Source organism: Pristis pectinata, chromosome 8 (genome assembly GCF_009764475.1).
Source record: "Pristis pectinata isolate sPriPec2 chromosome 8, sPriPec2.1.pri, whole genome shotgun sequence".
NCBI classification, from domain to species: Eukaryota; Metazoa; Chordata; class Chondrichthyes; order Rhinopristiformes; family Pristidae; genus Pristis; species Pristis pectinata.
In genome coordinates this window covers 26,462,158-26,475,117 of record NC_067412.1, presented here as the reverse complement: position 1 = coordinate 26,475,117, position 12,960 = coordinate 26,462,158, and the positions used below count along the sequence as shown (strand labels likewise).

General features: G+C 39.2%; 1 protein-coding gene across 4 annotated transcripts in view; it reads left to right on the top strand.

Annotated features, from left to right (window-relative positions):
- The window catches only part of mmd2a (monocyte to macrophage differentiation-associated 2a), a 72,682-nt gene extending 60,138 nt beyond the window's left edge, over positions 1–12,544 (top strand). For 3 of the 4 annotated variants that reach the window (XM_052022389.1, XM_052022388.1, XM_052022390.1), the window contains exons 5-7: positions 1,908–2,009; positions 5,618–5,687; positions 6,556–12,544. In XM_052022389.1, coding sequence (XP_051878349.1) covers positions 1,908–2,009; positions 5,618–5,687; positions 6,556–6,759 — 376 coding nt within the window. In that variant the 3' untranslated portion in view covers positions 6,760–12,544. The remainder of the gene's footprint in view (positions 1–1,907; positions 2,010–5,617; positions 5,688–6,555) is intronic. The other variant, XM_052022391.1, reaches the window with a different exon arrangement.
- The last annotated feature ends 416 nt before the right edge of the window (positions 12,545–12,960 follow it).

Below are 12,960 nucleotides of genomic sequence, written 5' to 3'. Positions count from 1 at the left end.
AAAGGAAGTGGCAGATAGACTAGAGCAACGGAGGACATTTAGGTGAGTGAGGGGTATTAGAATGTGAGAGTGAAGTCTGAAATTGGGAAGAGTGAGTGATTAACTCTTCAAAGAATGTAGATTCTTTAGCCACTCATGCTAGAACAACCCTCTCATCCTAGGAATTAGCCTGGTGAATCTCTTTTGGACTTCCTCCAATGCTGGAATATCTTTTCTTAAATAAGGGAACCAAAACAGTGCACAGTATGCCAGGTATAATCTCACCACTACCCTGTGAATTGTAACAACACTTCCCTATTTCTAAACTCTTGTAGTAAAGGCCAATATGCCACTTGCAAAGAGTGGAGACACGAAAGACTGTAGACACTGGAATCTGGAACAACACACAAAACGCTGGAGGAACTCAGCAGGTCAGGCAGCATCTATGCTGGGAAATGAACAGTTGACCATTTTCCTCCATAGACGCTGCAAAGAGTGGAGTTGGGTAGAATTCATTGCGGAGTGGAGTGTGGAATGAAGGAGAGAGAGTAAAGTGAGGGGGAGAGAGAGGAGATGGAGAAAGACCAGGCTGGAGAGGACAGTGGAATTGAGGAGAGGAAGGGGAATGAGAGAGAAGGTATCAGAGTTGGGGAGAGGAGAGTGGAGTGAGGGAGAGCAGAGACAAATGAGGGTGAGGAGAGAGGAGTGAGGAGAGGAAACCAGACTGAATGAGAGAACATCAGAATGAGCAAAATGCAGCGTCAAAGGAGAATAGAAGAACCCACCAGCAACATAGCCACATATTAAACCAGCACTGGCATCCACTAAACAGATCTTCCTCACACCACAATGCAGGGCTCCCAAAACAGCAACACAATAGTGCAGCAAGTAGTGCTGCTGCCTTACAGCTCCAGCAACCTGGGTTCGATCCTGCCCTCTGGTACTGTCTTTGCAGAGTTTGCACATGGTCCCTATGACTGTGTTGATTTCTTCCAGGTCCTCCCACATCCCTGGCTGCTGTGAATTACCCTTCCTGCAAGTAGGTGGCATGAGAATTAGGGTGGAGTTGGTGGGCAAGTGAAGGAGAAAAGGTTACAGGGAAACAAGTGATGGAGTGGCATTGGTGGGGTTGCTTCGAGAGCCAGCATGGACTCAGTGGGCCGAATGGCCTCCTTCTTTGTCACAAAGACATATGAAAAATATGTAAAATCAGAAATAAGATAAATGATCAAAACTTAAAATAAACCTTTTGGTTTGGAACTCAAGGAAAATTAGGAGCAAATAGTGTTTTCAAGTATTTTATCAATGTTTTGAGGTGCATTGGACAACTAAAGACAACCATTGCACCATAAAGTTTAATTACAGTAGAAGGCCATTTGGCCCACCTGGTCTCTGCTAGCTTTTTCCTAGGATAATTGAAAAATTAATCCCATTGTTTTACGCTCTTTCCATGCCCCTTTAACTTATTCTACTTCAAATATTGAAACACCATTCCCTTAAAAGTGATGATTTCTGTCAAAGCATTTCATGATCTGACAACTCCCTGGATAAAGAAGTTGCTCTTGACATCTCTCCTGCCTTTCATACCAACAGTTTTAAACCAAAGAGGAAAATAATTGGAGCAGTGACGTCCCTCACTTCTATACACACCCTCTGCCAACTACTCAACAGTGACTATATTGATGCATCGTATTTCTTGGAGTTGATAAACCTAATGCCACACAATTTAAGGCTGCATTTAAACCTCTGAGCTTAGATTCATGTGGAGTTTGCCCACACTTCATGACATTTTACAAATAATTCCCAGCTCAGAATTGATTTAGTAATGCCTGCACCAATGAGTCCTCCACAATCCCAAAACCCTAGTTTTTATAACACCTGCCACGTTGAACGGAATCAATTTACTGTTTTACTGTTTCCTTCAACAGGCTGAATCTGCGGGAGCTGGGCCCCTGGGCATCACACATGCGCTGGATCATATGGATAATGGCCTGCATAGGAACCGTCTATGTGTTTCTGTTTCATGAACGGTGAGTATCTAGACTGACTGAAAGTGAAACAGAAATGAAGAGCATAGTGAGATGGAGCTGGTATGTGTTTACCTATTTTGTTAAAACTGCCATAAACAATTTTATTGCACCAACACATGAGACCAAAGTGCCAGATTTTGGTTGCACCCCACCTTCATCTCGCTTATCCCCACATATCACTATTTTCTATTCCCAAGAACAGCTGGTTATCAGAGTCCTACCAACAACACAAACTGAATGTTAAGCCTACTATGCCCCATTGAGGCTGGTTTAGGAACAGCACTTAACGCAGATCAGTGCATCTTCCCAATCAGAATACTGTACAAGATCCAAGGTGGTATAGATCAGTCCATTAAGAGAGGAGAATACATTTCACTACAAAAAATCTTTTAAGCTTCAATAAATGCTAATACTTTACAAAGGCTTCCATTTATAATGACAAGACTAGGAGAGTAAAACATAATCAACATTGATCAAACAACATTGAAAATACAGACTACACTACCCCAGAGTTATTGATGTTTAGTAAACTCTCACACAGAGATGGAAACACATGCTGAATTTTGTTGGATTCCGAAGTCTAAACTCACACACAGGATAAGTTGCAGTTCAGAGGAACATAGGTACAGATCAGTACAGGAGGAACGTCCCTTTGAGTTTGTTCCACCAATCAGAGAGGTTGTGGTTGATCTGCATCTCAATTCCAGCAAATTGTCTTCATTTGAAATCTAATTTCCTTGGCTAGCAAAACTTCAGTTATGAAAATGTCAATTGACCTCCCAGCCCAATTTCTTGATTTCTGTAACACTTCATCTCTTAATGGCCTGTGTCTAATTTCAAAAAATAATTTATGGGATCTGGGCATCTCTAACCATTCCAGATTGCCCTTGGAAAGGTCGTGACAAGCCACCCTGTTGAACCAGATTTTGGTCCTTAGTTGCAGACTTTCAAAACAGCAAAAATAATTTTATTTACCTTATCAACTCCTTCAACTGTCTTAAATATCTCAACGATATTACCTCTTAATCTTCTGTAGTCAAGGAAACTCTGGTATAGACTTTGAGGCAAGTCCTCACAATTTAACCAAAGCATAATTCTCATGAACTTGTGCTGCCTTCATCCTGCATCCTTCCCAAGTATGATGTTCAAAGCTGACTGCAGTATTCAGGTGGTTTAAACCTGAACTTTAGATAACCTACTTAATGAATTACAACACAGGAGGCCAATCAGCCCATCTAGACTGTGCTAGGTCCTACCTGTCCCATTCTCTTTCTTCTTATTTCCCTGTGTCCCTGCAACTTATTTTCTCTTACATGAAAACAACTCCCCTATGATTATTTTCCTACTTATCTAGAGTAAGGGGTAATTTGCAGTAACCAATTAACAATTAGATCTTTAAGTCATCTATATCTCAAGGTCAACTGGCTTGGTGATGGTCAAATAGTCAGAAACTGCAGACTAATGTTTTTTTATTGCCCCTCTTTTTAAAGGAAAAATGTAAGGACAAAAATAGCTGTTATAATGATTTCTGAATTTCCAATACCTTATTAGTTTTTCGCAAAATGATTAATGCTTTGAACTTTTCTTTGACAAGCAGATATAATTTGGTTCCTTTAACATAGGGACCTCGGCATTGACAGAAGGAAGCACACTTTTACTTTTATTGTTCAGCATCACAGTGCAAGCTCTCCCAGTCACACAGTGTAGGGAGTTCTCTTTGCTTTGTCCCAACTCTGTCTCAGCAGCATAATCTTAACTATTTTTCATACCCAATGTGCTTGACTGTATCCATTATTTGCTGTTAAGGTTTTGTGCTGCATGCATTTGTTTTCTGGAGTTTGAACTCAGAACATCTTTCTGTTCAGGCTGATGCAGAGAGAATGTATGCCTTTTGTGAGCAGATATGAGCCCAGGTACTGGAGGTGAAACAATACTACCACCAATCCACTACCCAGTCCAATGTCTATGGTCTTATTGCACATATTTAAGCTTTGTGCATTTGCCAAGTGTGAAGAGGGCATATTTGAAGTTATTGAATGCACAATATAAATAGATTTTCTCCACATATAATTGAATGGCCATGCTGCAGTAATTTGCTATCAATTTGTTCCAACAGGCACTGATGTCAAAACAGATGGAGGATAACATTACTGTTATAGCTAAGTCCAATCAATAAAAGGCCACATGCTATTTGTTGCATATTGTCTTGGTCTCCCTTTGAACTGTGGGAAGGACAATCTTCATGCTTATTCTTTTTCAACAATAACAGTCCAGATTGATAACAATCCAATCTGTATTTGAATCCCAAGACATTATTAAAAACATTTCCCATTTGCCTCTGCAAATTATTTTGTTCTGTTTTTTTGATGGAGCCATTTTAATGCAGCCTTTAGAAAGAGAAACAAAGGACTGCAGATGCTGGAATCTAGATGAAAAACACGATGATGCTGCTTATTCTAGGTTAATGTACCAAGGTCACAATCAGCTTGAATTTAAAATTCCTTGATATAAGACATGCCCTTGCCTCTTTACACACCATCTAAATGTAAGTTGAGCCATCAGCTTTCTCATGAATAATAATACATGAAACAACAAAACTATTAAGTTCTCTTTTAACTTTCTTCGCTTCTGTATTCCAATATCATTACAACCTTTTTATCATTTTCATTCAGTTTCTTGGTAATCAACATCTTGCTTTTTGATTTTTGCATTATCTGTAATCATTGCCTTTATTCTTGCCAGCCATCCCTTGAGCTTGTTCTGTCCTTAGTTGTCTGGGAAGGTCAGAATGAGAGGGATTCCCTGTTTTAAGATCTCATTGGATTGGAGGTACTCTGGTTTTCATGTAGGTTTTCCCTGGATCAGTTCAATCTGTGGTGACCCGTTTTTCCTCTGAGCTCTTCCTCCTTCGGCTGGTCCATTTACAACCACTTTATGTTGGTTAATCACTGTAATGGATTAAGAGTTACATGTCAGTGGTTGTCAGGAGCAGTACTGGTGATACTTACACCAGAATTTCTCTACATGGAAGGTTTCAATCATGGTGAAATGCAGTACCAAAATAACAGAACCATAAAACTTGAGGTGGCTACCAGGTGTTTTGCCTATTCACTAAATTAAATGACTATAGCAGTCCTGAATGATCTAATGTGATGCAATTCTATTCAGGCCTGTCATTTCTATTCACTGCCTGATGGACCCATGGTTAAGGAAAATCCAACATAAGGTCAATTCTTAAGACCACAGAGATAGTCCACAAACTTTTTAACATCAAAGTCTACCTGGACATCATGTTTTGCTAGCTTCTTAATTGCTCTGTAATTTGATGTCAAACAGTTTATGGTGCTGTGATACTCCCAATTGTGCCAGCAATATTTTTCAATTCAGTATCCACAGCAAGAAACTAAAATATATAACTTATCTGCAATACCTGCCAGCACAATGAATATTCAACGTGAGACACCATTGCTAATTGTCAGAACCTTAACCATTCTCCATGATGCTCTCTGCAACACGAAGCGCAGGGACATTATTATTAGTTGATTCCACCCATGGTGTACCCAATATGGTCATTCTCAAAACTCTGTCCTTCCCATTCCTGTGCCTAGGTACAAAATTGTGGAACTGATCTGCTACATGGTAATGGGCATCTTTCCTGCACTTGTCATTCTGTCAATGGTAAGAGGTTGTCTTTTTCCTAATACTGATCCATTCTATGTGATGATGTTATCAATGCTTTGTCTCCTTATTTATCTTTTTCATACAATGACGCTTATAAAGTCCAGGTACTGATATTTCTAAAGGAAGTTTCATAGCCTTAGGAGCAAGCAATAAGTATTTTTGAAGTTTGTTGAAGTGCAGGGAATAGTTTACCAATTTGCACACTGTAAGTCCCACAAGTTGAGAGGGCAAAAAGTGGCCATACTTTAACATCTTATCCGAGAAGCAATGCATTTAATAGACCAGCATTCCCTCTATATCGCATTGGAGTGTCAGTCTAGTTCATTTGCTCAATCCCCTTTACAGGGACTTGAACCCACAAATCTAGAGGCAGGAGTTCCACTGGCTGAGCTACAATTGTTTCCTAATGAAAGGATATGTAGTGGTGTGTCAAAGCTTCCAATGGACCCAGTCTGAAAAGAATGCACCTAAGCTGTATTTCTTTGGATTTAAAGCATGTTAACTATTTCTCAGTTAGTGCTAAATTAAAATAAATGATCTAGTCATTAAGTTATTGATGTTTATTGGGAGCATGCTCTGTTCAAGTCAATGCATCATTTCCCTATATGACAACAGAGATTATAGTTCAAAACTACTTTGCAAATTGCTTTGTGAAAGTTAATGAAACCTGCTGATGTTCTTTGATTTTTGGAGAGGGAAATGTTGACAAGCTGCAAATATGCTAGTAACAAGTTTAGACATCTGATTGCCTTAAAATTATTCAAGATCAAGATAAGGTGCATGCAATTTAATAACAACAGTGACAAACAAATACCAGCAAAGTGCTTTATTGAAATAAAAGTCTTTTCTTATTCTTTTGAGTCAGCCTAATACTGAAGGACTGTTTGAACTGCTGGTGGGCGGTTTCTTCTACTCCCTGGGAATGTTGTTCTTCAAGAGCGATGGCCGGATTCCATTTGCACACGCAATATGGCACCTCTTCGTGGCCATTGGTGCAGGGATCCATTACTATGCTATCTGGAGGTATCTGTACCGCCCTGGAATGCTGGATATGAGGACATCCAAGTGATCGGATTGTAACTTGTAACAGACATTGCTTATCTAAAACCACAGCAAAAATAACGAGACATTGCAACAATCTCTGGGCCATGCAATTGATATGTGAAGGTCAATACCAGATCTTCCAATATTTTTCATATATCTTTTTAGCACTGAAGTGCCAATTTAATGGCCAGTATTAAACTCACAAGCATGTGCACACATATATGAACATTCCTGAAAACTTGACTGGACTAGTTCTCAGAGCTGCATCAGCCTGAATATTATTCCATTAACCATAGAGTTTTATAGTCAGATGTTTCCCCCCAAAAAACTTGAATTATTATTGGCTGTGTTTTTTGTTAGACACATTTACATCTTAATGGATATTTTTCTGTGAAAAGAGTGCAAGTGAAGGACATATTTTCTAGAAGATACTTTATTAACTATGAAGCACATAATGAAATGGATTTGCTAGAAACTGGAATGGTTGAAAACCCATGAAAACATCTGAACTATTTTGGTTAATAGGCAGAACTGGGGATCTGTCTTTAATTGTTGATGTTGGCAATGATATGACATCCTGCTTCAGAACAACTCTAGGACTGGAGAAAGATAGGACTGCAACTAGCAGAGCCACTGCCTCACAGCATCAGAGATCCAGGTTCAGTTCTGACCTCAGGTGCTGTCTGTATGTAGTTTGCACATTCTCTCTGTGACTGCATGGGTTTCCCCTTGGTGCTCGGGTTTCCTCCCACATCCCAAAGACATGCAGGTTGGTAGTTTAGTTGGCTACTATAAGTTGCCCCAAGTGTACAGGTGTGTGTAGAAGCTGGCAGAAGTTGATGAGAATGTGATGAGAATAAAAAATGCAATTAGTGTTTCCTGGTCATTGCAGACTTGGTGGGCTGTATCTCTCCATGACTCTATGAAATTGGTCCTCTTTCACCCTTTACCCTGAGTGGTACTATGTCATACACCTCAGGAGCACTCAAAATACAACTGATTCCATACTGGCCTTATTATAACTTTTAGGCATTCCAAGCAGTTGCCGCACACTCTTCCTAATAAGGGGCCAAATAACCTTTCACAAAACCCCGAACAGAATCTATCAGCACAGGCATCAAGCCAGTTTCACTGAGGTTTGGTCACCCATTCCTGATTCTACTGACCCCCCTGTGGAGTTGCATTGCTCTTCCCTGCCCCAAAACACTCTTCAGAGCTGCTGCCCAATCTCATCTCTCCAGTCCTGTTCATCTCCTCTCCTCCCCAATTTCAGGAATTGTTTGGACTGTTAACAAGGAGGCAAGTGTCCTATGTTGAATTGAACCAAACAGGGCAGTCGTTCTTCTGGATGCAGCTCAACCCACTCCTCAAAGGAAGCCTTGCATTCAGGGCACCTTCATCCAGCCTGGCAAGTTGCATCATGAATTTTTAATCCAAAATTAAAATAGTCCACGTCATAATAAAATTTTAGTTCAATTTCTGTAGGCGATTTGCTCCTTAAGAGACATTAAAATCAAGACTTTGTTTTAACTCATTGTTTCCTGTTTTTTCTAATAGTCTTCCTTCTTGGGAGCACCAAGTCCTTCCAGGGCATTATTCCATTGAGTTCAAAAAGTTTCAAGCATCTGGCCCACATGACCAGTCATCATGACTGACAGGCTGTAGAGTGCAGTCACCTTCGAAATCATTACTATTTCTTGCTCTGGGAAGTAGTGAATTGCCGGTTTTAACTTCACAATACTATTTTAAAGGAACTGGGGGCCATTGTCATACCCATGAGCCTATCCAACTCAACAAATATGTGTATGAAGCCAATGGTCAGCTGTTTTTGTTTAGAATCATCCAGAACCTTTACGCAGTATTCTACCAAGGGATCCTCACCTACTCTCAATAGCACACAGGAAGTTAAATTTTTTCTTGTTAATTTTATTGAATGTTTTTGTTTGAGTTCTGAATATCTTAAAATGAGTAAAAACAGAGCAATATAGTTAAAATGGCCACAGTTACATTTCCAAGTGAGTAAAGAAAAATGTGTCAGATACAGTAATTGAGTACAATTCCAGCCACCTAGCTGTCAGGAAGATGTCATTAAGCTGGAAATGGTGCAGGGAAGATTAACAAGTATGTTGCTGAGACCGGATAGGCTGGGGCTGTTTTCCCTGGAGGGTAGGGGGCTGAGGGATAACTTTATAGAGGTATATAAAATCATGAGGGGCATAGATAAGGTGAATGGTCACAGTCTTTATTTCAAGGTAGGGGAGTCTAAAACTAGTGGGCATAGGTTTGTGAGAGGGGAAAGATTTAAAGGGGACAAGTGGAATGTTTTTCACACAGAGGATGGTGGATATATGGAACGAGCTGCCAGAGGAAGTGGTAGAGTTGGGTATGATTACAATGTTTAAAAGGCATTTGGACAGGTACATGGATAGGAAAAGTTTAGAGGCATATGGGTCAAGCATAGGCAAATGGGACTAGCTTGGGTAGGCCTTTGGTTGGCATGGACAAGTTGGGCCGAAGGGCCTGTTTCCATGCTGTATAAATCTATGCCTCTAATTAAGGCCATTGGAGAATATCCAGTCTCAAACCCCTGCTTTTCTAGGTGTTTGGGTGCAGAATTACAATCAATTATTTCCTAAAGTCTTATAGAGTCTCTTTCTGATCTGTAAGCCCCCTAGAGTTTCTCATCAATGACTGTGGCAATTTGGTTAGCATGGGGAGACATCGTTTAACGTCTTGGGTCAAAAACCCTTCGTCAGAACAGTGTCTGAACAGAAGAGTATACATCCACTGCAGAACCTTTCATCGTTTGGCCCCCTCCTCAATGGTTTTGGTCTTACGTTCTGCTGCTTTTCTGATGTATTGTAGCTTAGTCGCTAGTCAAAAGTAGGACTCTCATCATGTTAGCAGGTGGGCAGGACAAAACATCACATCAAGATGTTAAAGCCTTCTACTTGTAACTTAAAACATTGATTTACTTATGCATAACACATATGAATATGGAACTTAGTTTGGTTTGTTTAATTCTTTTATGGGATGAGGCCATCACAAGCATGATCTTCACTTATTGATCATCCTCAATTACCCTTGAGAATGAGAGGGTGGGATTCCCTCTTAACCAACTGCAGCTTACGTAATGAAAGTGGGTCCCACAGGGCTGTCAGATAAGGACTTCTAGAATTTTCATAGAATCATAGAATTGTTTTGGCACTGAAGGACGTCAGTCAGCCCATTGGTCTGTGCCTGAGCAATCTGGTCAGTGTCATTTCCCTGCTCTCTCCCCACAGCCCTGCACATAATCTTTTCTCATGCCATATCCAATGAAGACATTGATTGATTCTATTTCCACCATCATTACAAGTAGAGTTCCAGATCCTAATTATTCTCAGAATAAATAAGTTTAATTTACATCCCCTTTCAAATCTATGTTCCCTGAACCCTGAACTATCTGCTAATAAAAACAGCTTCCCTCTACTTACTTTATATAATCCAGTCATGATATCACCTACAGACAACAAAAGAACAGGAATATTTTTTCAAAATGTTGTGCAATGTGACTTAAAAGTCTTGGCAGGTGGTGATCTTCCCCAGTGCCTTTTTTGTCTGTCCTTCTAAATGATAAAGTTGGTGGATTTGAGAGATGCTGTTGAACAAAGCCTTGGCAAGTTGTAGGTACATGCTGTAGACACGGTGTGATTGTGTAGGATGGTGCAAGGGTTGCCAGTCAAGTGACTTAGTTAACTCTGGGAAATATTGTTCACATGTTACCAACAACTCCATAAGATGTTCCAGACTATTGTGCTGCACTGATGATCTAATACACTACATCTCACATCCCAGAATTCTACCATTTGCTGGTGTTTCTCCAAGTTCTTGGTTGACAGCCTGTAACACCCAGAGAAAGTTACTGCACTATAACTTCACACATTCCTTTTTAAATGGATCCATGCAGAAACCAATATTGTCTTAGGTCCACCTGCTCTGAGAAGCCAGAATGGACAGTGAATTGGTTTGTGTTTACAGTGATCCAACCAGTAGACTATCATTGTGATTCATAGGATCACACAGCTTGGAAGGTCACCATTGTGCCAATACCCCAGAAAATTTTCGCATCTCAAGTATATAAATAATTCACTTTGGAATGTAACCAAACAATTTGCTTTTACCACTCCATTAGGGGGTATCTTCCAATCAAACAACTCCCTGTATCAAAAAACAATTCTCGAAATCTTGCCAATAGGTCTTTTGCCAAGATTTTTTTTTCTAGTTACCCACCTGCCTGTCAGTGGAAACAGGTCCTCATTATTGTTTTGATCAAAACACTTCATAATTCTGAATAACACTGTTAAATTTCACCTTCGCTTTCTCTCCTGTTAGGAGAACAACTTCAGCTTCTGTAGTTAATTCCTTCATCACCTATGCTTGCTGCTACTGGATCAAACTTCTAATGTCTCAATGTTTTCAGTTTTTAATCAAGCCCCATTACAAGCCTTGGTTTTAACTGGCCTCGTTGCCATTCTCGTCAAAGCTTCAATAATATCAAGCATTTTGCTTTATAATCAAGGGCTGACATCATCCAAAGTATTAGTAATGAAGTATTAACCTATCAGTGTTTCTTGAAACACCCAGGGACTTTTATTTTCTTTGACGTTACACTGGCTAATAACCTTTTGTGTCAAATTGTTCTGTATACTATTTTAATACAGTTATTAACCCATTTAAAATAAACAGGTTAATAATTCTGTTGAAGTAACACACAAAGGCATTTAACATTAACTTCTAGTGTACTAGAAGTGGAAATTAAATCTCTGGCTAAGTAATTACTAAGGAATAATCTATTCTGGTTCACTTGAAAAAGAATTTAAAATATCTGGTTCACAGAAATTGATTTTCCTGTGTGTTCAAGTGTCTTCAAGTCGGTCAAGGACATTACCTTTTCTAAAAATGCAACTGTTTTGTACTTTTTAGTGAATTGCTGTTACATGTTGATTCAAACTTGACTTTTAATGGTTGGTAAGTGGGTGAGTTTGTTTTAGCAGCCACTAACAAAGAGAATCATGAATTCTCCTTCTAGTTGCCAAACTCAAGTCCTGTCCTTGAACAACTTTTCTGAGTAAATTTTAGAGACATCAGCTTGACACAGACAATTCTGGGATTCTGTCCATTCTTCCTGGAAGAACTAAGTTAAATTGTTATTGATCTTGCTTTGCTGATAGTTTTACAAAACACTGTGCCTCTAAATTTTGTTGAGGCCCATCAAGACTTGTGTAAAAGTATGCACAAATTATGCATGTCAAAAATGAAATTGCAGTATGTTTTCCTTAAAATATTCTCATTATATGTTCATGATATAATGTTTGTACAGTACTGATGTTTTTATATAACCAAATTACACCTCAAACCGTGACAAAAGAGAATACTGTTCAGAAATGTTTATGGTTACCCAATGCAGAATCGAACTTGTGATGTATTATGGGAATTTTAGTCCACAAGCTTCTGATGATTCCAAGGATCGGGATTCCCTTAATGCAGCGCTACTGTCAACCCCAGAAAGAAAAATAAAAGAAAATGTTCTGTGTAACTCACTTCAGGAACTTCTAACCAAGCTGCCTATACTGTAACTTGGAGTGATGTGCACTCTCTGCATTTTACTCTTTTGTACTGTCTGTAAGAGGATATTGTTGAATGTTAACTTTGCATGATTTGAATGTCAGATGAACCTTTGATACTGACTTTAGATCTGATTAAAATGTAAGAGCTGAATATTTCTGCAACTATATGTATGTGTGAATTGGTGATTTGTGTATTTTATATTCAAGATAATTTATGATCCTTTTAATAGTTATTCCTAATAATATATGGACATTAAATATAATACTTCACAGTTTGTGTTGTCATGTGAGTGATTGAAGAGAACAAGGGATGTTCAGCAGTTCAATATGAAAATCTTCGAACAGAATTTGAATGAGACCCTGGGAATAGATTGGTTTACAGACCAGTTAATGAGCTCTGATATAAAATCTCAACAACTTGCTGAACAGACTCCCAACACATTCATCCTTTCATGGTATTTGCTTATGCATCTTATGCATCAAAGCAAGTACTGGACATGCTAATTATAACCATAAAAAGCTGTTGCTTGACTTGAAGCACTTTCCTATCTTTGGCCTTTAGCCTCCAGATGTTAGTGAAGAGAACATTGTTGGGTGGATTGGCTTGGGGTGGATTG